At 46.1% G+C, this 27574-nt stretch overlaps 1 protein-coding gene and 1 pseudogene across 1 annotated transcript in view; one reads left to right on the forward strand and one right to left on the reverse strand.

Moving 5' to 3' along the window:
• The window catches only part of HPD (4-hydroxyphenylpyruvate dioxygenase), a 114449-nt gene that overhangs the window by 7533 nt on the left and 79342 nt on the right, over positions 1–27574 (forward strand). The window contains exons 2-6 of the mRNA XM_063964475.1: positions 4153–4267; positions 4369–4395; positions 5613–5675; positions 17007–17111; positions 17199–17241. Of these exons, the coding sequence (XP_063820545.1) occupies positions 4265–4267; positions 4369–4395; positions 5613–5675; positions 17007–17111; positions 17199–17241 (241 nt within the window). The 5' untranslated portion in view covers positions 4153–4264. The remainder of the gene's footprint in view (positions 1–4152; positions 4268–4368; positions 4396–5612; positions 5676–17006; positions 17112–17198; positions 17242–27574) is intronic.
• Positions 23936–24466, reverse strand: LOC134932046 (eukaryotic translation initiation factor 6-like; annotated as a pseudogene).

Below are 27574 nucleotides of genomic sequence, written 5' to 3' on the forward strand. Positions count from 1 at the left end.
GCGGAGCCGCTATTCCCCATGGTCCTTTTGGAGTCCCCAGCATCCACTACGGACTATGAGAAATAGAATTATCGGTAAGTAAATTCTTATTTTTTAACTAAAATCATTTGGGATAGGGTTAAATTGATGTTTTTCACCTAATTCACTAATAAATAAAAAAAGACAATTTCGGAGCGGTTTTCAGCTAAATAAATCGTCAGTTAAGTTATATGTCTGTAAACCCTTTATGAGACCTGTACAGTCACTGGGAGTGTCCTTTTGATGCTCTGAGCTGGCGTTGAAACTTATTTATGGGTATCTCCCTAAAAATGTGTTTTCTGGGAATATCATACAAGTATTTATTGATAAATGAGCCCCACAATGAGTTCCCAAACTTGCCTCTAGTCCGCATCCTACCTAGCATCTGGGTTTATAGCCTGTCAGTCTGACAGGGCTGCTAACAGGGCACTATCACCGACTTTTCAGTGTATCAAGGCGCAGTCATCTAAAAGACAACCAACTCCATACACATCGGAACAACGTCCACCTCTGAATCAGCCCCTATGCCAGACATAAGTATGTGAAAAATAATGTAGGAAAGATAACAATAACAGAATTTGCATCTGTTTTCATGTTCAGGAGTAAAGCAGGCTATTTATATGGAGGGCCTTATTTACAGTATGTATCAGATTTACACATGTCCATTCCATCGCAACGCACAGCTTCAATCAAAATACAGTTCAGAGCCCTTATAGGCAGTACAAAAAATTAATCATAGATGCGAGAAGAGATGAGTCAGTGGCATCGTTTTTAAATACATTTTAATCCTCTGACTTTTCTTGGTAAACACTACCATTCGTTGTTACATATGTTACATTACACGTATGTAAAATCTCTGTAACCTTTTCTATTACTTTATTAATATCCCTATACGCTTATTATCACTGTAGGGTGCATGTTACTTCAGGAAATCTCAGTGTTTTCTGCTATAAAAAAATAAATAAATCAATTTAATTTTCTTTTGTAGAAGAACAAACCAGACCCCAGCTTGCTTCCACATCCCACTTTACCGTCCAATGGGATTGATAGTGCTGATAACGCCCACTCTTAGAATGATTAGAAGGCAGATGTACATGCTGCTCTTCAGTAACCTCCAGTTGTCCGTGATGTATTTTGTCAGTGGTTTTTTTCCAATAACTTGTAGGCGGTCAGATATTTAGAGTTTAAACACAGACAGCAAACAAATATTTCTGCAGCTCCCTTTCTCCCCAAAATAAATGGGACCATAATCATGATTCCTGACAATGGACCACCATTGCTTATGCCTAGCAAACAAATTTGATATTTGATTGCTGTAGTAACACACATTTAATTGATTAATATTTCAAACATGAGATTGAAAATATAGCATTTTTCATTGTGCAACGTACTGTACAGCTCCTAGCATTTTACATACAGGAAGGTATATGCATGCAGAAGCTCCATATTCCTCATAAACTGCAGATCATTGAATATATAAATAAAATAATGAAAATCTGCTGGGGGATCAATATATACGATCAGTCAGTAAAAAGAAGCCAGATAATGCTATGTATAGTTATCTACAATATATTACATATCTTTGCATCATCCCTTCAGCACCGCAAGGATCTGGAACTAAGCACGGCCCCCAAGAGATAGCATTGGAAGGAACCAGGCATGTATTGTGGTAGCGTCTGCAACGTCAGATGAACTTGGACTTGCCTCCTTCAATGTCCAGAGAGCCTTTGGATATCATCTACAAAGATATTAGGATTTCCTGGAGCCAACAGCTTATAATGTCTTCATTGTAATGGCTGCAAGGGCATTCTAGTACTTAGGGAAACAGAAGTGCCAGCATATACTGGCATGCAGGCATCTGCAATTCTTCTACACAACAAAACCCACAAACACAGTGAAGAACTATTTTAACTTTTTTTGTGGAAATAAAGACTCCCCAAGAACAATCCTTATTTACCACTTTATTACTCACCCATATTTCAAAGATCCACTTGGGAATGGGTTTGCTTTTATTGGTCAGAGCATAAGAAAAGCAGATGTTATTGGATTATGAGTTTTGCTGGGATCTGTAGTTTGCCAGCAAATAGCATATTTTTACTAATACTATACATAATATTAACCTAAACCCATAGGCTAGGAATGCTTAGGAAGAGCCATAATGCTATCCGCAAAGAAAAGGTTTCACCTGGGGATGGTGGGGTGGCATATTGTTTTGCAGGCTCATTCACCCTAGGGAACTAATTTCTGTACTGACTGACCTAGTGCTGTTTGACACTATACCAGGGAACCCAAGCTGTGGGTCTACCCAGTGCTGGATTAAGGGGGGGGGGGGGGGGGCAGGGGATCCCCCAGCTGTAGCTGCTGACAGTCAGGGATGATTCTGCCCGTCTCAAGGCTCCACCGCCAGCAGCAGCACTCCAAGCAGCAGCGGGAGTGGGTGGGGAGCAATTTAGCAATAGCGAACCATTGTCTGTAGAGCAGGCTCCACAAGGGGTAAGGTTGGGTAGGTTAACACAAGATGACTCAATGGGGGTCATTCCGACCCGATCGCTCGCTTCAGTTGTTCGCAGTGATCAGGGCAGAACGGCGCATACCGGACGTCTGAAGGGCGTTGTTCCCTAGCGATCGCCTCTGCCTGATTGACAGGCAGAGGTGGTCGCTGAGCGGAAGGGGGCGGCACGGTGATGTTTGGCCCCCGTTGGGGGTGCGGTCCGGCCAACGCAGGCGTGGCCGTACCGTGCGGGGGGGGGGGGGGGGCGCAGCGGCTGCGTGACGTCACATGCAGCCGCTGCGACCAGGGGCAGCAACGAGCAACTCCCGGTCAGCCGCAGGAGCTGCGCTGGCCGGGAGTTACTCAACAAGTACACAAGCATCGCCGCTGTGGGGCCCTCAGGGGGCCCTGCGCCTCAAACTTGTACCCAAAACTGACAAATTGTATACATTTATTCAGGCTTTACCATAATAGTGCATTTCTCAATCTGTAGTCTGTGTGTGCTAAAGACACATGCTAATTAAAAACACCCTTTGACAGGTGGTAAGGGTGCCAATACAAGCTAAAGGAGTCTCCACCTTCAAATGTACAACATATGTACATATATAGAGTATATAGAATATGTGTGTGGGTGGGTGGGGAGCTGGACTGCACACCTTAATTACAAACATAAAGGGGCCGATTAAATTGTGGCGTGTGCCACCTTTTGGCTGTCTGTAAGATAGATGCCCATTAGCTGCAGCAGACACATTTTTTCTCACACCCCCTGGAAGTGCGAGACATTTTTTTTTTTAAAGTCCATAGTTTGGGTACCTCAAGCTTCCAAACCCGGACTTTGGATGCCCATTCAGGCTTTTTAGACAGGTTTAGCTGCTTTGTGAAGCTAAACCCAGAGCTGACAGGCGCCATAACTAGCATTGGGCGTCTGATCAGAGTAACAATTAAATAGTTCCAATAAATGCCCAGTAGGGGGCGCAAAGTCAATGCAGATGCACACTCTATAGTACCTAAGCATTACTAATCAGAATAATTATAATGACCTCTGCAATCTAACAGACAAAATCCCTGTGCTTGGCATACTGTATGGTTAAAAACTACCGGCCCACCAACCAGTGTCCAGGTGACCTCATCTCTGGTGGGTCCATAACACTAAAACTCAAGTCTGCGGCGCTGGACCCCACCAATCCGGCAAAGGCCAGTCACCCAAAGGCACCACACTAGTGAGAGGCTAGAAGGGGGACCCAGAGCAGCAACATAGGAGGTGTATTTGTGGCTAGTTGGGGACAGGCATGTTGTCCTGACATAATGCTCTTATGGTTTAGCAGCACTGATTCTTATTGTCATTGTGTAGGAGTCCAATGTCTATTATCTAGAAGACTTAAATGAAGTGGAACTTTAGTCCTTGAGATTTGTTTTCTGTAGGTGGCCAGATTTATTATTTAATTTCTGTTTTGGGTTTTTTTTGCACTAATTTGTGTGCTAAGTATACTTACTTGTTGTAAGATTTGCTCATTGTTGAAGGATTATTATAATTGATTATTTATATTATTCCCAATATGTGAATTGTGTTGCATATGCTGTGCTTTGTACCTAACCATAGCTAAATAAATGACATTGTGCAATAGTGATATTATCTTACACAGAATAAGGAGGAGCACAGATGGGACATCCCAACTCACAAGTCCTATATGAGATGCTTCCAGCATTACTCTCACATCTCAGTTTTCCTCACCAATAGTGCTGAATCTGCTAGACATGGTAAGTTAAGTATAATTGACTTATTTTACATACAAATACTGTATGTGTGATTTCATTTTCTATGCATATAATGTGTGCATTGTTTTGTACTTCTTTCCTAGACATCATATACTGACAAAGGAGAAAAGGTAGAATTGCTCTACATTACTGAATTATTCTTATCAAATGTTTATATAGCTCTGTAAATTAAGCCAAAGAAGTCATTTAAAATGTATATGTATATGTTATCCAATGCAAATAACTTTTGATTGCATCTTAGGAGAAACACATTGTCAATAGAAAATTTAAATATTGCTTGCATTTGCAATAAGTATCATCTATTATTAACTGTCTGGTTATCCTGTGTATACTCGTTGTCATAGGCAACCATCAATATATAAAAATTTGAGTCCTGGTTCCTGTGCTCCTAAAACAAGCAGTACATATATGTTAGTTAGCAGCCCATCAAAATGACGTAACAATGTAACGGTAATGACTGCGCCGGTGTCTGTGCGCTCCAAAATGGAGCAACACTTGGCGCTCGATGGAGCAATTAATCTAGTGGCCATCAGCGCATGAAGCACTTGAATTCCACCCATAGAAGTGAGGAGCAGCGTTAGTCTTTTATTATAGTGTGTATGTATGTATATATATATATATATATATATATATATATATTTTAATCCTCACCTCTACTCACACAAGCAGTGCATGTTAAAGAGCCAAAACCTTGAGTTGTGATGATGTGGTTGTGAACTGACAGATCTTGTACTGTAGACCATCACAATTTCCCTTTTGGTGGAACAATGTATATTTAATTCATAAAGTAAAAATATTGAAAAAAATATATAAAGTATTTTTTACAAAAATGTAATGCTGTAACGTATGTTAAGTATACAGAAGCATACATTACAGATTACTAAATTGTGGTGTGTATCACAGTGTATAGCTTGTGTAAGTAAACGCACAGAATACTTATCTAACAATGACACATTATTCAGTGTAGATCACTCCATTATAAATATTAATTACATGATCAGTATACAATTAATAATGTTTTGCAAAAAAAATAAAAATTTGTCATTACGTTTATCATATATATAAGTAGGTGGCCATGGGCTACATACACTCACCGGGGTGGTGAGTGCTGTGGTTTTATATTTGTTGGTATATATATATATATATATATATATATAAAGATATAAAGTGACAAGGAACGCACTCGCCAGTCTTCTTCAATAGTGAAAATAAGATTTCTTTAATTCTTCTCACATAGCTTACAGGGTCTATACATGAATAGTGGTCATTATTTGTTAGTGTTCTAGTAATACTACTAAATATCTTCCTTTTTCCGTGTTGAACTCAGCATGAACAAGGGCAGTTTCTCAGATTTCATTCCATAACACTGTGGGTGAGCAATGCAAAGCAGGTAAGTGTTTGTGGTGCTAAATGAGTTAAATGGAGATGAGAGAATTCTGTGTTTTGTGTGTTTCCCAGTTGGAGCTGCAGCCTATGATTGGTTAGTGGAGGGGAGGGTCCAGCGATCACCCCCACAATCTGTTTCCACTTATAATGTGTGCCGCATCTGGTACTAGTAACAGGAACACATTCTGCAATGTTCAGACAAAGACACTTGGATGTGTCACATAGGCTTCTTAAGGTCACAATGGTAATGTATAAAAGTTACAAACAATGGGGGTCATTCCGAGTTGATCGCTCGCTAGCAGTTTTTAGCAGCCGTGTAAACGCATAGTCGCCGCCAACTGGGGAGTGTATTTTCGCTTTGCAGAAGTGCGAACGCTTGTGCAACAGAGCGCCTGCAAAATCATTTTGTGTCACACACCCGCCCATCGTTCGCCCAGCCACGCCTGCGTTTTTCTAAGCACTCCCTGAAAATGGTCAGTTGACACCCAGAAACGCCCACTTTGTCAATCTTCCTGCTCATTGTAACCCGTACGAGCAGGGCCGTCTTTTCGTATGGGCTCAATGGGCTCTTGCCCAAGGGCCCCAAGAGTATAAGGGCCCTAGGCTGATAGCTGAGGGTCCCCTCTTTCCAGGGGTACCAGATTTTTGAAAATTGGCCCTGGGGAACCGGAGATATCCAACGTGAAAGTAGTGGTCCCCATCTGAGCCTGTTAATTGCTCTTCCCAGCCAGATATCTCAGGTTCTGTCTGACTTAGAGTTTTTGTGAGGGTGTAATCCAAAAGCTGGGACTCTCCCCTTTCAGTGGACACTGACAGCTTGTCTCTACTATGCCCAGAACCAGAGATATCAGCCTTCCAACAGCTGGTCCCTGCTCCAGCTCCACACGCCTAATATGCAGTTTTATATTTTCATCTGTGAATTGCTCTGGCACCTGACCTCTGATCCCCAAGTCCCTAGTACCTCCTGACAGGTGTCCCCAGTACCTCCTGAAAGGTGTCCCCAGTACCTTCTGAAAGGTGTCCCCAGCACCTCCTGAAAGGTGGGACTCTTTAGTGTTTTTAGCCCATTCAAAGCTAAGAAATATATTTTCAGGAACTGGAGATATCTGCAGTCAAGTAAGGTGCCCTCCCACCGGAAAATTATGAATATTAAGCCCACTCCACTATCCACCCTCCCCTGCATATTAAACACCCCCTACCACCCTTCATTTAGCCCAATGCCCCCTTCTACAGTTTAGCCTCATCTGTGCAGTAAAGGAGTAATTAGCAGAAATGACTGCTCCAGGTCCTACATGCTCAGCGGAAGATAAAACACCCCCTACCGCCCGCAGGACATCAAAGCTGCCGCTGAGGGCACCCCCCACCTCTACCGCTGGAGGATAGGTAGGGGGCCCAGTGCATTGCTGTGCCCAGGGGCCTACACTGCTGTTAAGACGGCCCTGCGTACGAGGCGCTGCGAACAACGGTAGCTAGCGATCAACTCGGAATGACCTCCAATGTATCACCGTTTAGCAACAGGTACCTCCTGCTACATTAGTATTTAAGTTGTATGTTATTGCGCAGCCGCTTTCCTGCTGCTGTGCAATAAAGTGCAAATCAGAATCAGGCCCACAGATATCCATCTAATTTAGGAATGTACCAGATAGTCTGCATTTGCCTCTACTTACCTAGATAAGGTCTTTGGAGTAGTAGACAATTTCTATTGTATTTTGTGTCTAAATAATTTGTGTGTTATACATGCTGCAAGGTGCTGCGTGTTTTATGTGATGCCAAATCAATAAACAGATATATACGTACATTCATATCTGATAATGGCCTGATTCGGAGTTGTCTGCAAATCCGTGTGGACAGACCTTGCAGTCTTATCCAGGACAGCCATCAGGGGGGGACTATGGGGACTGGGGTCCCGGGCCCATACAGAGAGGGGGGCCCACCCCTGGCTCCTACTGCCAATACCTGTAGAGCTGCACCAGTCTGTGAATCAACATCAGGCTGATGCGTAGGGAGGACTCCTTAAAACAATCTTTATTTGAGCATCAGCTCTCTGTAAACAGTTCCTGTAGGTCCGCAACACTCCACCTGCGTGACATCACATAGGGGTGGAGCAGTACGGCAGAATCTTATTTTTGGGAGGAAGGGAGGGTCCCTGTCTATTTTGTCAGTCCCGGGCCCCACGATTTCTGATGGCAGCCCTGGTCTTATCTTCCAATAAGGTGCTGTCCCTGCAAGGAGCTGGAAGCAGAGTGATAGCTGATTCTAAAACTCTGCTTCATGGTTCAGGTCCACCACGTGTACAGTGCATGCGTGCCCGTTGGCCTGTGCATACATCAGTGGGGTCCAACAGAGAGCAATCTGAAGGGTTACTCTGATAAAGGATATGCAGTATAGTAGCCCGTAGGCTACTAAGGGTAAACACCATCTTCAGGTGGTATTAGCAGCAAGGCCATGGGCTGGCTGGCAACTCAACCTGAAGGACAGACACAAGCAAGTGGCCCGTCTTTCTACCAGCGCGTTATAACAGAAAACTGAGTATGACAAAAACCTGTAGTCTTGGTTTTTCTAATGAGGGCGTTGTCTAATTGGAAAGGGAAATGTATGATAAACTGTTATATCAAAGACCTATAAACCATTATAGCACCTATAAACCCCATTTGACAGAGTATTTTAGTGACATCTATGAAATACAGAGACTCATACACAATACACAGAGCATTATACCCCTTTCACATCGCACAAATAACCCGGTATCGACACGGCATATTGCCGTGTCGAACCGGGTCAGTGTGCGATGTGAAAGGTCCTTTGACGATTTAGCGGGTCGCCTAACCCGGTAATTCAACCCGGTAAAAAAGAAGGGTTTTACCCGGGTTGATTACCGGGTCAGGTGCGGTGTGAATGGGAGCCGTGTCGATGCGACACGGTTCCCATTCACAGCATAGGGAGAGGCGGCGCAGGAGATGAGCTCATCTCCCGGTGCTGCCTCCACCCCCGCCCCTGCTGCTGCTGCTCCCTCCGCTGCTATGGCAACCGACCCGGTATATTGCCGGGTCGGAAAGCCAGCAGCGGAGCGCAAATGCCGGATCCCACCCGGTAAGTACACGTTTGTCTTACCGAGTAGGATCCGGCATTTGCGGTCTGAATGCGGTATTAGTGACTGATATACGTACAACAGGCACTATTGTAGTTACTTATATACAATGCAGGGAACATTCTAGTAGATATGTCTGCCGGGCTATTTTGTCTTGCCAAAACCGCCCTCACTGGTTTTGGATCTGTATAAAAAAAAATAAAAAAAAAAGTTAAAATCATATAATTTGGGCCTTTTTTGTTCCTACAGTATTTAAACCTCGATAATATTAATTTCCAGTCAATTTTGACCACATCACTGCTCCCAATATTGGGGGTCATTCCGAGTTGATCGTTAGCTGCCGTTGTTCGCAGCGCAGCATTCAGGCTAAAAATCGTCACTTCTGCGCATGCGTATGGTGCGCACTGCGCACGCGTGACGTACTTTCACAAAAGGCTATGTAGTTTTACACAAGGTCTAGCGATGCTTTTCAGTCGCACTGCTGATCGGTGAGTGATTGACAGGAAGTGGGTGTTTCTGGGTGGTAACTGACCGTTTTCGGGGTGTGTGAGAAAAAACGCAGGCGTGCCAGATGAAAACGCAGGAGTGGCTGGGGAAACGGGGGAGTGGCTGGCCGAACGCAGGGCGTGTTTGTGACGTCAAAACAGGAACTAAATAGTCTGAAGTCATCGCAAGGTAGGAGTAAGTCTCGAGCTACTCTGAAACTGCTTAATCTTTTTTTGTAGCAGCGCTGCGATCTTTTTGTTTGCACTTCTGCTAAGCTAAGATACACTCCCAGAGGGCGGTGGCTTAGCGTTTGCACTACTGCTAAAAGCAGCTAGCGAGCGAACAACTCGGAATGAGGGCCATTGAGCCTAATTCCGACCTGATCGTAGTAGCAAATTTGTTAGCAAATGGGCAAAACCATGGGGGTCATTCCGAGTTGATCGCTAGCTGCCGTTGTTCGCTGCGTAGCGGTCAGTTAAAAAAATGGCAAATCTGCACATGTGTATGCACCGCAGTGTGCACGCGCGGCGTACGGGTACAAAGAGCATTGTGGTTTTGCACAGGTTCTAGCGACACTTTCAGTCGCACAGCCGATCGCAAGGAGATTGACAAAAAGTGGGAGTTTCTGGGTGGAAACTGACCATTTTCTGGGAGTGTGGCCGGGCGTTTACTGGGCGGGTATCTGATGTCATTACCATGTCATTCGTCGAAGCAATCATCGCACAGAATAAGTAACTACAGGGCTGGTCTTGTTTTGCACAAAATGTGTTTGCAGCCGCTCTGCTGCACAGGTGTTCGCACTCCTGCAAAGCGAAAATACACTCCCCCGTGGGCGGCGACTATGCGTTTGCACAGCTGCTAAAAGTAGCTAATGAGCGATCAGAATGAGGGCCTATGTGCACTGTAGGGGGGGGGGGGGGAGATATAACATGATATAACATGTGCAGAGAGAGTTAGATTTGAGTGGGGTATGTTCAAGCTGAAATCTAAATTGCGGTGTAAAAATAAAGCAGCCAGTGTTTACCCTGCACATGTTATATCAGCCACACCTGCAGTGCACATGGTTTTGCCCATTTGATATTAAATTTGCTGCTACAATCAGGTCTGAATTGGGCCCATTGTTTTCACCAATATTGGTCAAAGGCTGGCTAAACAAAGCGGCAGAGCAGCGGCACAAACAGACTTCAGTTTAAAAGAATATAGCACATCTACAGTAGTGTCCATTATTCACATTACACCGCACAGTAGTGGCCATTATTCACAATGTCCCAGACTCCTCCACACTTATGGCGTCCAGTGGCATAGCACTATTGGGCCGATTAGCCACAAGTACAGTGGCATAGCCACAAGTACTATACTATACGATTAGATACCGGCCCAAAAGCATTCACAGCAGGTGCGGGCTGGGGGGCACTTGGCACCCTGACCCCCAGCCAAGCCCGCCACTGACCAAGGTACAGCTCCGGAATGCTTTGTATTCAAGAACTTGGTTAATCCGACAGTGTAGCAGCTCCTCAAAGAAACATATGGGGACTGTTCTTGTGGTCTCCTCAAAGAAACATATGGGGGCTGTTGTTGTGGTCGTAAAAGGAGGGACCACAGAGTTATCTGTTGTGCTCCAATTTCCATAAATCCTGGGGATCTTTAATATTTGCAGCCCCCCACCCCGAAAACAGGTGTTTTGTGTCACAATCTCCTCTCTTCCTCACTACTTCCCTTTCATCCTGACCAGTTCGGCTCCTCCTGTCTGAGGCTTGCTGCAGAGAAGGGGAGGAAGGAGCCCTAGGGGCGGAGCGGGCGCTGAGGTAATCGGGGGAAGGAGCATCAGAGCTGTGAAGAAGTGGAGTGGCCACTTGCTGCAGAGAACCCAACACCTGCCAGGCTTCTGGAGCAGTGGTTCTCTTGAGAGTAGCGGGAAGCCAACAGAGCAGTTGAAGTTGCCTCTGACCTCCCCACCAAGAGTGTCCAGTTGCATATAGAGCCAATGTAGAGAATGGGGACAGGCTGTGACTGCCCACCAATGACGTGGCCAGAGGGCTGGGCCTTAGAGGACAACTGGCAGGCAGAGGCGTATCTTGGGCAGGCCGAGCAGGGCATATGCCCTTGGCGCCGTAGCAGGATTTACAGAAGGGGGCGCTGCCGGCCAGGGCAGTTTATATGGTGCAGTGTCAGCCGCTGAACATACATCCCGCCCCACCTCTGCTCTGGACTGTCAAAGGGCAGCTGGGGACAGTCGCGCCCACAATGATGTGGGAATGTACACCCACATCACCGCCGGACCAATAGGAGAAGGATGGGGTGGGGAAGAACAGCAGGCAAGATCATTGGGTGGGCGGGGCGTCCGGAGGCATCCCAGGCTATGTTTAAATGGAGTCTGGCCACTGGCACTCCCGCGTAGTGGATTGCGCTGGTGCCAGATCGGGACTACCAGAGCCGGCCCTAACCAATATGATGCCCTAGGCAAGATTTTGGCTGGTGCCCCCTAGCACCACCGCTAGTTCCGCCTCTGACCCTGCACCTCTTTCCCAGCACTATCACCTCCCCACCCATAGCAGTCCTTTTTTGTTGTTTTTCTACCCACTGTATTTTAAATAAGAACAGTGTGCACATTCGGTGCACAGCCCAAAAAAGTATGTGTTTTTTATGGCAAGGGGCATGGCCACACAATAGTACCCAATTCAATGTATGCCTCACAGTAGTGCAACTTTATTCACTATTTATAATGCGATAGGGTCCCTTATTCACATTACATCATACTGAATTGCTCCTTATTCACATTACACCACACCATATTGCTCTTTATTCTCATTACACCACACCATATTGCTCTTTATTCTCATTACACCACACCATATTGCTACTTATTCACATTACACCACACCATATTGCTCTTTATTCACATTAAACCACACAGTAGTGGCCTTTCTATACATTACGCCACACAGTAGAGCACCATATACACATAATGCCACACATTGGTAATGCATTTATACACATAATACCACACAGTAATGCCCCTTACACATATGACACACATTATTAATGTCCTTATAAACATAATGCGCCTTACACATTATGACAACCCTTATTAATGCCCTTATACACATAATTTCCCTTACACATATGCCACACATTGTTAATGCCCTTATACACATAATGACACACAGAATGTCCCTTACACATATGTCGCACATTATTAGTGCCCTTATACACATAATGACACATATATTTCCTGGCGTGAGTCAACTGGCAGCTCTGCTAATGTCGGGTGCCTATTTTTTATGAAATGCATCTTATTTGCATTGCTATGTGGCTAGGATGCACAAGCAGCTTCTGCTGATTAAAATGATATGCGGCATGTCTATATACTGTGTGCGACTGTGGCTGTATCTGCATACGAAATGCTACACACAGAATATAGGCATGCCGCATATCATTTTAATCAGCAGAAGCTGCTTGTGCCCCTAGGCATACCAGATGCCCTAGGCAATTGCCTAGTTTGCCTATGCCTAGGGCCGGCTCTGGGGACTACTGAGCAGTGGGGAGTGACGAACGCTGCAGATCGCAGTGAGGGGGAATCACACTGCTGAATATCGCGGGGACACATGCAGAGCGGGCGCCGAGGACAAATACAGAGCGGGCGCCGAGGACACATGCTGAGCGGGCGCCGAGGACACACCCTCTGACACACACGGCAGCGGAGACCGGAGTAGAAAGCTTCCTGCAGCCACAAGGTCCCCACATCTTTGTTTAGCAACAGCCGGTGAGTGAAGTGAACATGATGGGGGTGGAATGTATGATGAGGTGGTAGAGTAAGATGAGGTGTCTGAGTGTTGCAGTGTACTGTATAAGGGGTGAGGTGTGTGTGTGTGTATGAGCAAGGGGGACTGGGGGCTGTAGTATATGGGGGGTTTGGAGTGTATGGGAGAGGTGTCTGTAGTGTATAAGGGGGGACTTGCTGGGGGTTGCAGTGTGTGAGGGCGGCTGTCTGGGTGTTGGGGTGTATGAGGAAGGAAAGGTTGGGTGCTGTAGTATATGAAGGGAATGTTGGGGGTTGTAGTGTATGAGAGGGCATGCTGGGTATTGGGGTGTATGAAGAAGGGGAGCTGGGTGCTATAGTGTATAAGAGGGAGTGCTGGGGGTTGGGGTGTGGGGTATGAGGAAAGGGGGCTGGGTGTAGAAGTGTATAAGGAGGGGTTGGAGTGTATGAGGAAGGGGGTTTGGGTGCTGTAGTGTATGAGGGGGGTGTTGGGGTGTATGAAGAAGGGGGCTGGGTGCTGTAGTGCATGGAGGAGGTGTTGGGGTGTATGAGTATGGGGGGCTGGTTGCTGTAGTATATGGGGGGGGCAAAGGCGTAATTAATGGGGGTCGAGCAGGGCACGTGGCCTGGGCGCCTTGGCAGGCCCAGCAGAGGGGGGTGCCACTGGCGGCCAGGGCATCATGCCCACTCGCCCCCGCTACTATTGCCGCACATCACCCCTGCGATCCTCAGCTGCCGCCCTCGCCACATCTCTCACATCAAATGATGTGTCGAGCGGGCAGTTCAAAACAGCCTCCCCTGCCTCCCTCAGTACCTGTCGAGGCATAACTTTCAGTGCTGACCTGTGCAGGTGGCCACGGAGCGCAATTAGCGGCGCCCGCTCTAGTGACTGCTGATCGCGGGAATGAGGTGTCATTCATTTGCAACACCCTCAACCAGAACACAGGGGGTAATTCCAAGTTGATGGCAGCAGGATTTTTGTTAGCAATTGGGCAAAACCATGTGCACTGCAGGGGAGGCAGATATAACATGTGCAGAGAGAGTTAGATTTGGGTGTGGTGTGTTCAATCTGCAATCTAATTTGCAGTGTAAAAATAAAGCAGCCAGTATTTACCCTGCACAGAAATAAAATAACCCACCCAAATCTAACTCTTTCTGCACATGTTATATCTGCCTCCCCTGCAGTGCACATGGTTTTGCCCAATTGCTATCAAAAATCCTGCTGCGATCAACTTGAAATTACCCCCACAGTGCGGGTTAGGGAGCAGCCGTCTTGTATGCAGGGGCGACCCCGGCGGTAAGTTAGAGCTCATCAGGCGGCGTTGCTGTAGCAGCGATACCCGGGCCGTAAGCCTCGAGAAGGTGCAAGGGGAATACTGACGGGGAGTCCCAGGCCGACATGCAGCGACAGGAAGAGATGATCATCCGAAGCCCCAGCGGGTAGCCGGAGAACAGAGCCAGCAATGAGGCAGGGGAGCTATCCGGGAAGCCAGCACTACAGAAGATTACTGCAGGCTGGTACCGAGGATTCGGAGAGCGGGAAAGAGCTGCATGAGGGAGAAGACGCGTCAGGGGGAAGAGCTGCTCCAGCAGGAGAGAAGATCCCCCTTTGGAGCGCAGCAGACCACACTAAAAAGGGTGCATCCCCGGTGCGGTGCTCTGCATTCCGGGTGGCGCCGAAGACGGGGAGTGTCGGAAGTGGCAGAAGCGCCGCAGCTTGGGGTGAGAAATTGCTGCAACCCTTCCGCTGCTAAATTAGTCAAATAAGGGGGTAGGCTCCCCTCACCACAGTGCCCCACAGGCCTTGTTAATTAAGGGGGTAGGATCCCCTCACTCTATAATGTGAAGTTCGGCTCATAACGTGTGCTATGTGAAGTTCGGCTCATACCGTGTGCTATAATGTGAATTTCGGCTCATACCGTGTGCTATAATGTGAAAGGGGCACCAGTACTAGATAGTATAAGGGGTCCTACTACACTGAAGGACACGCCCCCTTTTGAGTGACCACACCCCCTTTTCCGGAGTGCGCATATTTGCAACCTTCACTTTTTCATTCTCCCTTCAAACATTCCACTTCAACCACTGCACCTACATCTATCTATACATACATAGCATGACATCTTTATATACAGCGACACTGGTGGCGTGCGCACACACTTTCCTCTTTTTTTGGGGGGGGGGGGGCATTAGTGATCTTGCCCTGGGCTCCAAAAACCCTAGATACGCCTCTGTTGGCAGGAGCTGGCTGCTGAAGCCATCAGAGGTCTGTAGTTTACTGCGGGCTTACACTCTGCATGCCAAGAGCCTATCTCTAGTAAGGGGCAGCATCGGGCAGACATAAACGTGGGACACTGCTCAATAGTAAACCATAGGGATGGCCATCGGTGGGTTACCATGGATGGTGTGAAACCATCTGCGATGGTCACCCTGCTTTACAATTTAGTAGGCTGTGGGTCAATGAGAGCCCAGGGGCGGAGCTTTTCAGGAGTGTTGGGGTGGAGCTAAGCTATGTGTCTCTGTACTTTGTAAAAAAACATAATAAAAAATTGCTTGTGCATCATTAATGGTGGGAAACCATCTGGTTCTTCCCCATCGATGGCAAAAGTATTCAACATTGGTCATAGACAATCATTGATTTTGAATCATTGATGGTCAATGGCCATTCCTACTGCCAGTGCCTTAGCCGTACCCACAATTAAGAAGCCACCATTCATGCTGGTCTGCAGTTCAGGGCCCAGGTAAGCCAATTCAAGTATATACAATATACTTATAACTCACTGTCTGTCACTCACTCACTTTGGGGCAGATTTATTAAGCCTGGTGAAGTGATAAAGTGGAAGGTGATAAAGTACCAGCCAATCAGCTACTAATTGCCATGTCACAGGCTGGATTTGAAAAATGAAAGTTAGGAGTCACTGGCTGGTGCTTTATCACTTTCCAATTTATCACTTCACCAGGCTTAATAAATCTGCCCCTCTGTTACTCACTGTCTCTCTTTGTCACCCACTGTCTCTCCCTGTCTCCCATTGTCTATACCTGTCACCCACTGCCTACACCTGTCACTCTCTCCCTATCACCCACTGCCTATATCTGTCACTCTCTTCATGTCACCCACTGCCTATATCTGCTACCCTATCCCTGTCACCCACTGCATATACCTGTCAATACCTCCCTGACACCCACTGCCTCTACCTGTCACCCTCTCCTTGTCACCCACTGCCTATACATACCACTCTCTCTATGTCTTCCATTGCCTATACTTGTCACCCACTGCCTATACCTGTCACCCTCTCCTGTCTCCTATTGTCTATACCTGTCCCACTGTCACCTGCTACCTATATCTGCCACCCTATCCCTGTCACCCACTGCCTCTCCCTGTCACTCTCTCCCTGTTTCCTACTGCCAATGTCACTCTCTCTATCATCCACTGCCACTCCCTGTCACCCCCTCCCTCTTACCCCCTACCTGTCACACACTGCCTATACCTGTCACCTCCCCCCCCATCATCCTCTGCCTATCCCTGTCACCCTTTGTCTGCCCCCGTCAGCTTATCCTCCTTCCCATCACCCACTGCTTCTCCCTGTCACAAACTGCTGTGTGGCATATTATGCACTTGGGGTGGGGGAGGAGGAGGGGGGCCCAAAGGAAATTTTTGCACCTGGGCCCACAATTCACAAGTTCCTCCACTGGTTATTGGGTCCCCTCAATATACACCTGGCTGATAGTGATAACTTCTGTCACACGGGGTTGGGTATGGGCAAATTGCATATACAATCGTAATTACAATGTGATTCAATTTAAAGGATGAGTGAAGCATAATACTGCCTCTGGCAGCAAGAAATACATTTTTACATTTTATTTCTAAAAAGAGTTCCACAGATATGATATGTGGATAGGACAGGACTACATTTGTAGCATGTACTCTGACATTACCGTACGCTTCCTCTTTAGCAGCATAAGCTGCCTTGTACTGAATTTGATTACTTACTTCTGTATCATAGGCTGCCTCTTTCTACTGCAATAAAATGGGATGTGAACCATTGGCATACAAGGGTCTAGAGACTGGTAGCAGGGAGCTGGTAACCCATGTTGTGAAACAAGACAAGGTATACAGCTCGCAGTTATGTCTGTAATACCTGTTTAATGCATATCTGTTGTTGTGGTAGTAATGTACATTTTATGCTTCCATACAGATAATATTCCTCTTCGTTTCTGCTCTTACCCCTGGAAATGAAGGTAAAATGTTTATTTGGAGGTATATTTGATGATTAGCCATGTGCCAAGACATAAATTAGGTATGAGCTAATGAAATGTAACCCTTACTAACTTGTCTAAGGTGGATCCTAGAAGTATGGTGAAATGTACAGTTGGATGCTGCTCTCTCTTCCTTAACGTGGGTATTTAATGAAAATAGTAATCATGTACTGGTAAAACAGAAGGCTGGTAGTGTTGCTGTGCTTACTTGAGCACTTTTACATGTGCAAACAGTGTCTAAAATGTACAATAAAAGTAAAAATCGCTTTTACAAGGTGAGGCTATAACCATAGGAAGGTTACAGGAGACAGCTATGAAGCTAATGTTGGATTATGTGTGTATTATTGGCGGTAGTATGGCAAAATGATTGTACACACCAGCAGAGACCATAGTTGCCTACTTTTGAAAAAGCATTTCAGGGAGATGTGAAAGTAACACCTAACAGCGCGGACGTGTACTGCTACATCTGAGAGGCGTGTCATAAAAATGACTTACATCCAAATGTAAATGAGCCCCAAAGTTAGTAAGTTCTACTTGTTGAAGAAAAGACACTGATATGTTACACGATTTGTTTGTGTATTGTGTTTTACAAGAGGCTCCATATACTGTAAGTGGCCACAAGAAACCTTATTTAAAATGCATGTAGCCATAACCAATGCAGGGAAATGGCACTGATGCCCCAATTTGAATGTAACAGCTGCATAATGGGGTAAGGTGCAGTCAGGGAGATTGAGAGACTATTCAGGGAGTCAGGGAGATTGCTACTATTTCAGGGAGTCTCCTGTAGAATGAGGGAGTGTAGGCAACTATGGCAGAGACCCTGAGTCAGTGAACAGCTTAACCAGTGGCATGGCTTACTCAACAGTAATGTGATTGTACAGCCATACTCATAGTTATCTATATACACACTCTTAGCATGGAGTGGAGCTTAAGCAGAGCATACAGGTCACCAGCCACTGATAGTATATGGGTAGTGGTGCAAGATGCAAGCAACACCAGAGGTTGAACAGGATGGAATAGCGATAATGCAGGGGCTCTCTGGGGCTAAGTGGAACATGTCCATGTAGTAATGTGGCGTTCTAACACAGTACAAGATGGAGCTGTGCATACACAGAAGTACAGACGGTGGCCATCTTGGTTAGGGTTTGAAACCTTAAGAGCCTTCATGAAAAATATCCCGATTATATGCTGCACATGCACTGCTGCCCAACATCGCGGGCACTACCACGGCCGCCTACACCCTCCTCCCCATCACAACGACCCAACCCCCGTGCCGCGACTCCCCCATCCACCACCGCAGCTCATACTCCCAGGTGCTCCTGGAGGGATGCTGGTCATCAGGGCTCCCTGCTGCTGTGACCTCCAGTGCTGTAAAGTGAGCTAATGCTTTGCAGCATCGCTTTACTGCACGGAAAGGGGGTGGGTGGTGAGGGTCATAGGAGCAGGAGGAAGTCCCGATGACCTAGGGGCAGAGAAAGATGTGCAGATTTATAGGATTCACAGTGAGCAGGGCTCACTGAGGTATTTTGTTCCATTTTTGTTTTTTAGTAAGGGCTCACTGCAGTATTTTTTTACAGTGTATTTTTTAGTAAATTCAGCCAGATCGCATTTCCCATTATGCTATGTATGGGAATTAGTGGTTACTAAAAAAAAAAAAAAAAAAGGGAATTAAAGGGTTTGGAGCAGTTTTTCATGAAAACTGCTCCAAAAGCCCTTTAATACATTCAGGTAATACTAAAATAATGTGAAAAGTTCACATTATTTTAGTAAAAAAAATAGTTAATAAATATGCCCATATACAATTATTGGGCCAGTTTTTCCAATAATCAGATGATTGGCTTGTTTTATAGTATAGTGTGTAGGCATAAGCGTTTTGGCCAAATAGCGATAAAATTATCCAAAAATGTCCAGAAATGCTTGGCTAGAAATCGATAACTTAATATCTAAAAAAATTGCATAGTGAGTGCTGCCGATATTGGCCCTCATTCCGAGTTAATCGCTAGCTGCTTTCAGTTGCAGCGCAGCGATTAGGTAAAAAAAGCGGCATTTCTGCGCATGCGTACGGGCCGCAGTACGCATGCGCGAAGTTATTTCACACACAACTAAGCAGTTTTACACAAGGTCGTGCAACGCTTTTCAGTCGCACTGCTGATCGTTGAGTGATTGACAGGAAGTGGGTGTTTCTGGGTGGTAACTGAGCGTTTTTCGGGAGTGTGCTAAAAAATGCAGGCGTGTCAGGTAAAAACGCAGGCGTGTCTGGGGAGACAGGGGAGTGGCTGGCCGGACGCAGGGCGTGTTTGTGACGTCAATGCAGGAACTAAACAGACTGAAATGATCGCAAGGTAGGAGTAGGTTTGGAGCTACTCAGAAACGGCATGAAAATTTTTTCGAGCAGTTCTGCTAACCTTTCGTTTGCACTTCTGCTAAGCTAAGATACACTCCCAGAGGGCGGCGGCCTAGCGTGTGCAATGCTGCTAAAAGCAGCTAGTGAACGATCAACTCGGAATGAGGGCCATTGGGACCTTAAACTGGCATAAAAATTGCCCAATTGTTGTGACAACCAAAAATTAGAACAGTGTGTATCTAGCGTTAGAGAATAGTTCAATTCAAAGCAATCAATGGGCTGACTGCAAATCAAGTCAATTATATGTGCAAAGATGTAGGTATCTAGGAAACATGGCTGCAACTATAACAAGCAGCGAGGGGGATGAAGTCAAAAGGTCGATAATAACAATGGGCCTAATTCAGACCTGATCGCTGCTGTGCATTTTTGCACAGCAGCGATTCGGTCTGAACTGCGCATGCGCCGGTGCCGCAGTGCACCGGTGCATGCCAGACAGCCGACGGCTGTCTCAGCCCTGCGATCGCCTCTGCCTGATTGACAGGCAGAGGCGTTCGCTGTGAGGGGGCGGGCTGGCGGCGTTTGGCCGCCTTTAAATGGGCGTGGTCCGGGCAACGCAGGTGTGCCCGGACCGTGCGGGGGGCGGGCCGCGGCGGCTGCATGACATCACACACAGCCGCTGCGACCCTCACAGCGACGGGTAGCTCCCTGCCAGCGAGCAGGAGCTGCGCTGGTGGGGAGCTACTCTTCAAGTACAAAAGCATCGCCGCTGTGCAATGCTTTTGTACTTGTGCGACGTGGCAGGGCCTGACATGCGGGGCGGACTAGCCCTGTGCTGGGCGTTTCCCTCGCATGTCAGGGAAGCTGATCGTAGATGTGCTAAATTTAGCACATCTACGATCAGGTCTGAATTAGGCCCCATGTGCAATCATAGGAGACTTAGTATGTTTTGGACAAAAAGTGTAGCCAAAGATTTGGCAGAAGGTAATCCTGTCAAGAGCACAACATTGGTCATTTTGCCACCTTTGCCACTACATAAATAGTATTAAACACTTGGATAGAAGGAATTATGAAATACAAATCCATGGATATATAAATGTAAGATATACTGGATAATATTATTATTATTATTATTATCATCCTTTATTTATATGGCGCCACAAGGATATAGATAATTGTGTGAATTAGCATAAGGGATAAGTCACGTCGGGAACTATATTCTGGCAATACAGTATACTCACAAGCAAGGAATTATCTCATTTCTTTCTAAAAGGAGGAACACCAGACCAGTTAATCTAAGAATTTAGTGGTCTTAAAGATGTGAGGATGACTCAAAATTTTCCTTTAATGAACTTCACAGAAAATGGCTGTCAGAGTCCTATAGGTGAGCGAGTGTGTAATTAAGGACTAGTCATTGAGCTTGTAAGATACCACTAGACAGCTCCTGAGTCAAAGCTACTTAGTCTGCAATCGAGGAATAATTTGATATTCATCAGAAACCTGTTTCATAAAAAAACTAAAATATAAAGCAGTGGTTCCCAAACTGTGTGCCGTGGCACCCTGGGGTGCCGCGAGGCACTTGCAGGGGTGCCTCAGGTTGGTTGTCAAGGACCAATTCAAACTATTTATTGTCAATTTAATAGGCAAAAACAGTGCTGGTGGCTGCCAATTATAAAATATGTGGACATACAGAAGCAAATCTTGTCCCTCACCACACAACTGACCCTAAGGATGACATATAAAAATAATTTACTTAATCTAATATTTTTTTCTAAATTTCTCAATAAGAAACTTGTGGCCTAGGGGTGCCGTGAAAAAAAAAATCTGACACTCCAGGGTGCCGTGACTCACAAAAGTTTGGGAACCACTGATATAAAGTATAACCTAAAATATAAAGTATAACCTTTACTATAAGATAAGATGTAGTTTGCCCCCTGTAGTTAAGCCCCCAGTAGTTTGGCCCCCCTGTAGTTTAGCCCCCAAGTAGTAATGCCCCTGTAGTTAAGCCGCCAGTAGTAATGCCCCTGTAGTTACGCCGCCAGTAGTTAGCACCTTTGTAGTTGGCCCCCAGTAATAGTCCCCCAGTAGTTTGCCCCCAGTAGATGCCACCCAGTAATAATGTCCCCCAGCAGTTTGCCCCCAGTAGATGCCCCCCAGTAATAATGTCCCCCAGTAGTTTGCCCCCAGTAGATGCCCCCCAGTAATAATGTCCCCCAGCATTTTGCCCCCAGTAGATGCCCCCCAGTAATAATGTCCTCCAGTAGTTTGCCCCCAGTAGTAATGCCCCCTAGGAGTTTGCCCCCAATAGATGACCCCCCAGTAGTAATGCCCCCAGTAGATGCCCCCCCAGTAATAATGCCCCCAGTAGATGTCCCCCAGTAAAAATGTCCCCCAGTAGCTGCCCCCAATAGATGACCCCCAGTAGTAATGCCCCCAGTAGATGCCTCCCAGTAATAATTCCCCCAGTAGCTGCCCCCAATAGATGACCCCCCAGTAATAATGCCCCCTACAAGTTTGCCCCAATAGATGACCCCCCTGTAGTAATGCCCCCAGTAGATGGCCCCCAGTAAAAATGTCCCCCAGTAGCTGCCCCCAATAGATGACCCCCCAGTAGTAATGCCCCAGTAGATGCCCCCCAGTAATAATGCCCCCAGTAGCTGCCCCCAATAGATGACCCCCCAGTAATAATGCCCCCTACGAGTTTGCCCCAATAGATGACCCCCCTGTAGTAATGCCCCCTGTAGATGCCCCCCAGTTATAATGCCCCCAGTAGTTTGCCCCCCCAGTAGTAATGCCCCTTGTTGATTCCCCCCCAGTAGTAATGTCCCCCGTAGTTTGCCCCCAGTAGATGCCCCCGCTGCATTAATGAAGAAAAAAACATACTTACCGAGCCCCGTTCCCGCTTCCAGGCCGCTGCAGTCCTCCTCCTCCCTGGGCGTCCGCTCCTCAGTCAGCACTATGAGAGAGACGTCATGACTGAGCTCCTGCCTCCGGCTGCCGCTGTGCAGGGAGACGGGCGCCCGCTGGTAACACAATCTCAGCGGGTGCCCGTCATCTCCCTGTGCGGAGCCGGGTGGGGGGGACGGGGGACAGAAGGCCACAAATGACAAGGAGGACACGGACCCGAGTGCCCCCCCCCCCTGGATCCGCCACTGGACTGTTCTATAAATACTTTCCCACTGGGGAATCAAAAGTGTCCTATGCAGATCCAACTTCCATATAACTGTGAAGTTGAACAAGACATTTGAGTCATAGTGGAAGGTGAGCAATATCTCAACCAGAGAGAAATAGCACCTCTGGGACCATCTTTAGTAAGCATGGTCCAAAACTGAGAGGGACGTAGATGGAGGACAGCACTTAGGCCATAATCAGAATCCAATGCCTGACTAGCAGGCATTTAAAGGTACCAAACTACAGAAAGCAAAACTGGTATCCAACACATCAAGTCAAGTCAATACTACCTTTGGAGTCCAGGAGACAAAGGATACATTTCAACATTTACACTTGTCTTCTTCCAAATATAGACAAATCTCGGCAAAAACAAAAGTTATGATTGAGATACATTAATTGAGAATGCCTCAGCCTTAGCAAAACTCATTTTATAGTAGGATGATAAATTATATACATCAATTAAGTGGTGTAGGGTAAACAACAAGGTCTCAGGGTCTATTAGCAAATAGAAGCACAACACCCACGAATAAATAGAACTTGTGCAATGTGCCATGAATCTGAAGACCCACAAATGCATAACAATCATAAGTCTTTTAGTCTAGGGGCTCAATAATCATTGCAAACGTTCTTTAAGCCAGAGACAGAGGCTGTTCTTTAAGCTATAGCTGAACACCTGAGCCAACGGACTTCTATAAATCCCCGTGATGGATTCTAAGATTGCATCACCTGAGCCAAAACTGGACAGTATTGCATATTAGACTGTTGTATGCAATTAAATGTTTTCTAGGCTAAAGCTTTGAAAGAGGAAGAAAAACTCCTCTCTAGTAACCGATACTAATTCAGAGATGTACGCAAATTATGTACATCTCTGATGGTTATTGCATGTGCCCAGAATCATTACTGTGCATGTATAGATCGGTGGATGCAATGACTATGATTCCCATGCTGTGGCCGGTTGGGGTGTGTGGGGACAGCGAAGGTGAGCGTTTTACAAACTGGAGGTTGTCTGTCCTGCTTGGTAGGCATGCTGAGGCCAGGGACTGTGCCTTCAGATGCAGATTTCCAGGCATCTGCTAACATGAGGGTTACTCAGATGTCCGATGTTCTTGCAGATTATCCAATTTTCGGATGCAGCAGCAGATCAGAGAGACCGACAGAAAGCATCTATTTGCACAAGATCCCTCCTGTAGCATTACCAGATTTTCGCACAGCATCTGACGCTAATATGGTGGCCTGGAGTAGAGAAAATAATTCATCATAGTATTCTGTTGATGTTTTTGAATGTACCAAGCCTCCCTGTTTACTAAATGATCAGTAACTCCCAACAAGAACTTGATCGAAAACACTCTGTCTGAAACTTTGTACTTTCAGGACATCTGCCAGGATATCCTCTGTCTCCCTGTTGAGATCAGGATAGAAAAGTGTCACTTAGTCATTGCAAGCTGTCACATAGCTTAAGGCTGGCAGACACTTCTCAATTCCCTGAATCCAAACTGAGGATCACAAATGTTCCTTATGTGTTGGAGCTCTTGTTTGGAAATAAAAGGATGTTTTCCTACACAATTTCCTAAACACATCTTCCCAATATTTTGGTACCCAACTATTGATGCATGGACAACAAGTATGGTCTTGGAAAGTGTAACCTTCAAACACACTGTAAAAGTGTTTGGAGCCACCAAGCGAAAAAAAGACCATCAGTTATGCCAAGCATTCAATCTCTTTATTGTTTTTAAGGGACTGCCTGTCTTCCTCCAACTCACCTAGGTATTGTTGTTTTCCAAATTCTATGGCAAAAGTTATCAATTTCTTACCACAAAAAAAATAAAATGTAAGTTTGAGATGTGTAGTATCGCACAGACACAGGGAAGTGGCTGTGCAATATTGTACAACTAATATTCTAATTCTACAGGAGGTGCTGTCAGCATTTGCTATAACATTTCTGAGCCGGTCACAATGGTCGCAGCCATCGGCCATCCCATAAGCGGACGCTTACTCAGACTGGTTGTCAGAACTCCTTTGTTGGGTCCAGGAAGTCTGCATCCGATGACACAGACTCTTAGCTCAGCATGCCTACAAAACGGGGACGGCATGCTCCTTTTTTTGTAGAACAGTCCCCATCACCACCACTGCTCCTCTCACCAAACACCACAGCATGTCGTTTATGCTGTGGTTATTGGGGGGCTGTGATCTATCACGTAGGATTGGTTCTGCACTTGCGCAGTTTCCCCTCCATCAGATTTGTATGTAAACCAACGGGTTTACATACAAATACGAACAAGGCTCACAGTCCGTTGCCGACTGCCGAAATGAGACAATAATCTTTCAAAGATCGACCTCCCAAAGCGAGTGTAAATGGTCTTGGCTGAGGTGACCATGTCTGGGTCATCATACAGAAGACCTAAGAATTCAAATAAAACCTCCATACAGTAGAGTGCACGATTATCTCATTTAAGGACATTGCGTCACCATGTAATATTGGAAATATTATTATCTCTAACCTTTTGTTGTTTTGAACCTGAGAGGTGGGGTCTTTCTATATAACAAGAAATTCTCTCAAAGTTTCAGAGATGGAAAACAATCTGGTTAAGTAAGTTTAGGTTCTGCTAGGGTGAAAGTATGAATTTGAGCAGACCTTACAGCTACTTCGTCAGCTGAGAGTCTTTTAACTCATTCGCCAACACTTGAGCCAGACCAGTTTTTAAAATGAGGCCAAATGTTAGGAAATAAGAATAAGAAAATTAGAATTGACTAAATATGGGGCCAAATGTAATGGAGTGAGAGTTTGAAAAAGTGAGAGATTTGGTAAGGTTTTGCAGTTTTTTTTAAAGTGGCGGTCATTTACAGAGCAAGATCAACCTGGTTGTCCAGTGTAAATGATTGCCACTTAAAAAAAAACTGAAAAACCTTACCAAATCTCTCACTTTCTGAAACTCTCACTCTATTACATTTGGGCCATGGGGGGTCATTCTGGTCCGTTCGCCAGAGCGAACGGGTCCCTGCTGCGCATGCGCCGGCACCGTAGTGCGCCGGTGCTTGCTAGATGGCCGAAAGCCGGGATGCGATCGCCTCTGCCTGATTGACAGGTAGAGACGATCGCTGGGTGGGAGGGGGCGGAACGGCGGCGTTTAGCCGCCGTTTCGTGGGTTTGGTCCGGCTAACGCAAGCATGGGTGGACCGAACGGGGTGCAGGCCGCAGCGGCTGCGTGACGGGGAGTGATGAGTAGCTCCTGGCTAGCACGCTAAAGCTGCGCTGGCCGGGAGCTACTCTTGAAGTGCAAAGGCATCGCCGCTGTGCGATGCCTTTGCACTTCTGCGAGGGGGGCCGGACTGACATGCGGGGCGGGCTAGCCATGTGCTGGGCGTCCCCCCGCATGTCAGGGAAGAAGATCGTAGCTGTGCTAAATTTAGCACAGCTGCGATCAACTCGGAATGACCCCCATGGTCTTTAAGTACACCATCAGTGCAAGATGTTCACAGTACTCCATTGCCACCAGGACTAACTCTGGGTATTATCAGGCCCATCAGCCGATAATTAGCTGACTGGCCCCAGTTATTGGAGATTGGGGCTAATTCAGTATGGATCGCTTGTGCGACCCCTGCGCAGTTTCCCAATTATCAGGATGCAGATTTCTTGGCCTCGCAAGGCCCCCTGCAACAGCCAGCCTGAGTAAGCTGAGGTCGTGATATTGATCCCAGGCTGTGATGCGGTTGCAGCACTGGGATTGCAAATTCAGCAAAGAGGTGTTTAACAACTCCTACTGCATTTGCATTACTATGGATCGCATTTGCAAAGCATACTACTGTATGCCGATATATGACTTCAAGCGCTCTTGCAATGGTCAGATCGTGGGGCACAAGAGCACATGTGATGGACACGAAATAAGCCACTGCCACAGGGTGGACTGTATAATGGGCTCTCAACAAGTCAGATCAGTACATAGATAAGCAGGATGCCAAAAAATAGCTGGAAATACAAGCACCTAAAACAGGAATTCTGAAACTGCACTTGTATAGCAACAGAGTTTCACCGGGATGCGGTCAATTTACCTACAATCAAAATCCCAACGGTTAAAATCCCGACAACCATTGACCGACGGTCAAAATCCCGACATGGTAAAAATACCAACATTTAAAATACCGACATGATCAAAATACTGACATTTAAAATGTCAACAGGTCAAAAAAGTCGACATGAGTTTTTCATGATTTTTTCATTGAAACTGACTTGTTCATACTTTCCCATCCCAGTGGACCTTGAGGGGGAATATAATAGTGCGAGGGGACGTGGTACACTTATACAGCGCCCATGTCGACACACAAAAGTAAGAACTCGCGTCGACTTTTTGACCTGTCGACATTTTAAATGTCTGTATTTTGACCTTGCCGGTATTTTACATTTTGGTATTTTTTTTTTTTTAAATCAAGTACTTTTTTATTTGTTTTTTTTGACATTTATACATAACTCAAAACAAACATCAGCATTCTATTAACTGTAACAATTGCCATCAATAAAATTATATATGTTAAAGTTCAACATGTAGTGTGCGTCAATTATATTCACTTAAGGTTTCTTATCAAACGATATCTGTGTAAAGAAGGACTAGGTGTCCAGTATCGGTCTGGCCAGCCTTGTGCTGCACCAGCGGTCCCACTTCTCTGTAAATTGAGAGGAGGAACCCCTTATCTTATACATATATCTCTCGTGTCGTATTACTGAATTTACTAACGCCCTCCACTGCTCCACCCTAGGCATGTCAGCTGAGAACCAAACCCTGGCAATGACAACTCTCGCCAGCGTAGTGA

Source organism: Pseudophryne corroboree, chromosome 1 (assembly GCF_028390025.1).
Source record: "Pseudophryne corroboree isolate aPseCor3 chromosome 1, aPseCor3.hap2, whole genome shotgun sequence".
NCBI lineage: Eukaryota > Metazoa > Chordata > Amphibia > Anura > Myobatrachidae > Pseudophryne > Pseudophryne corroboree.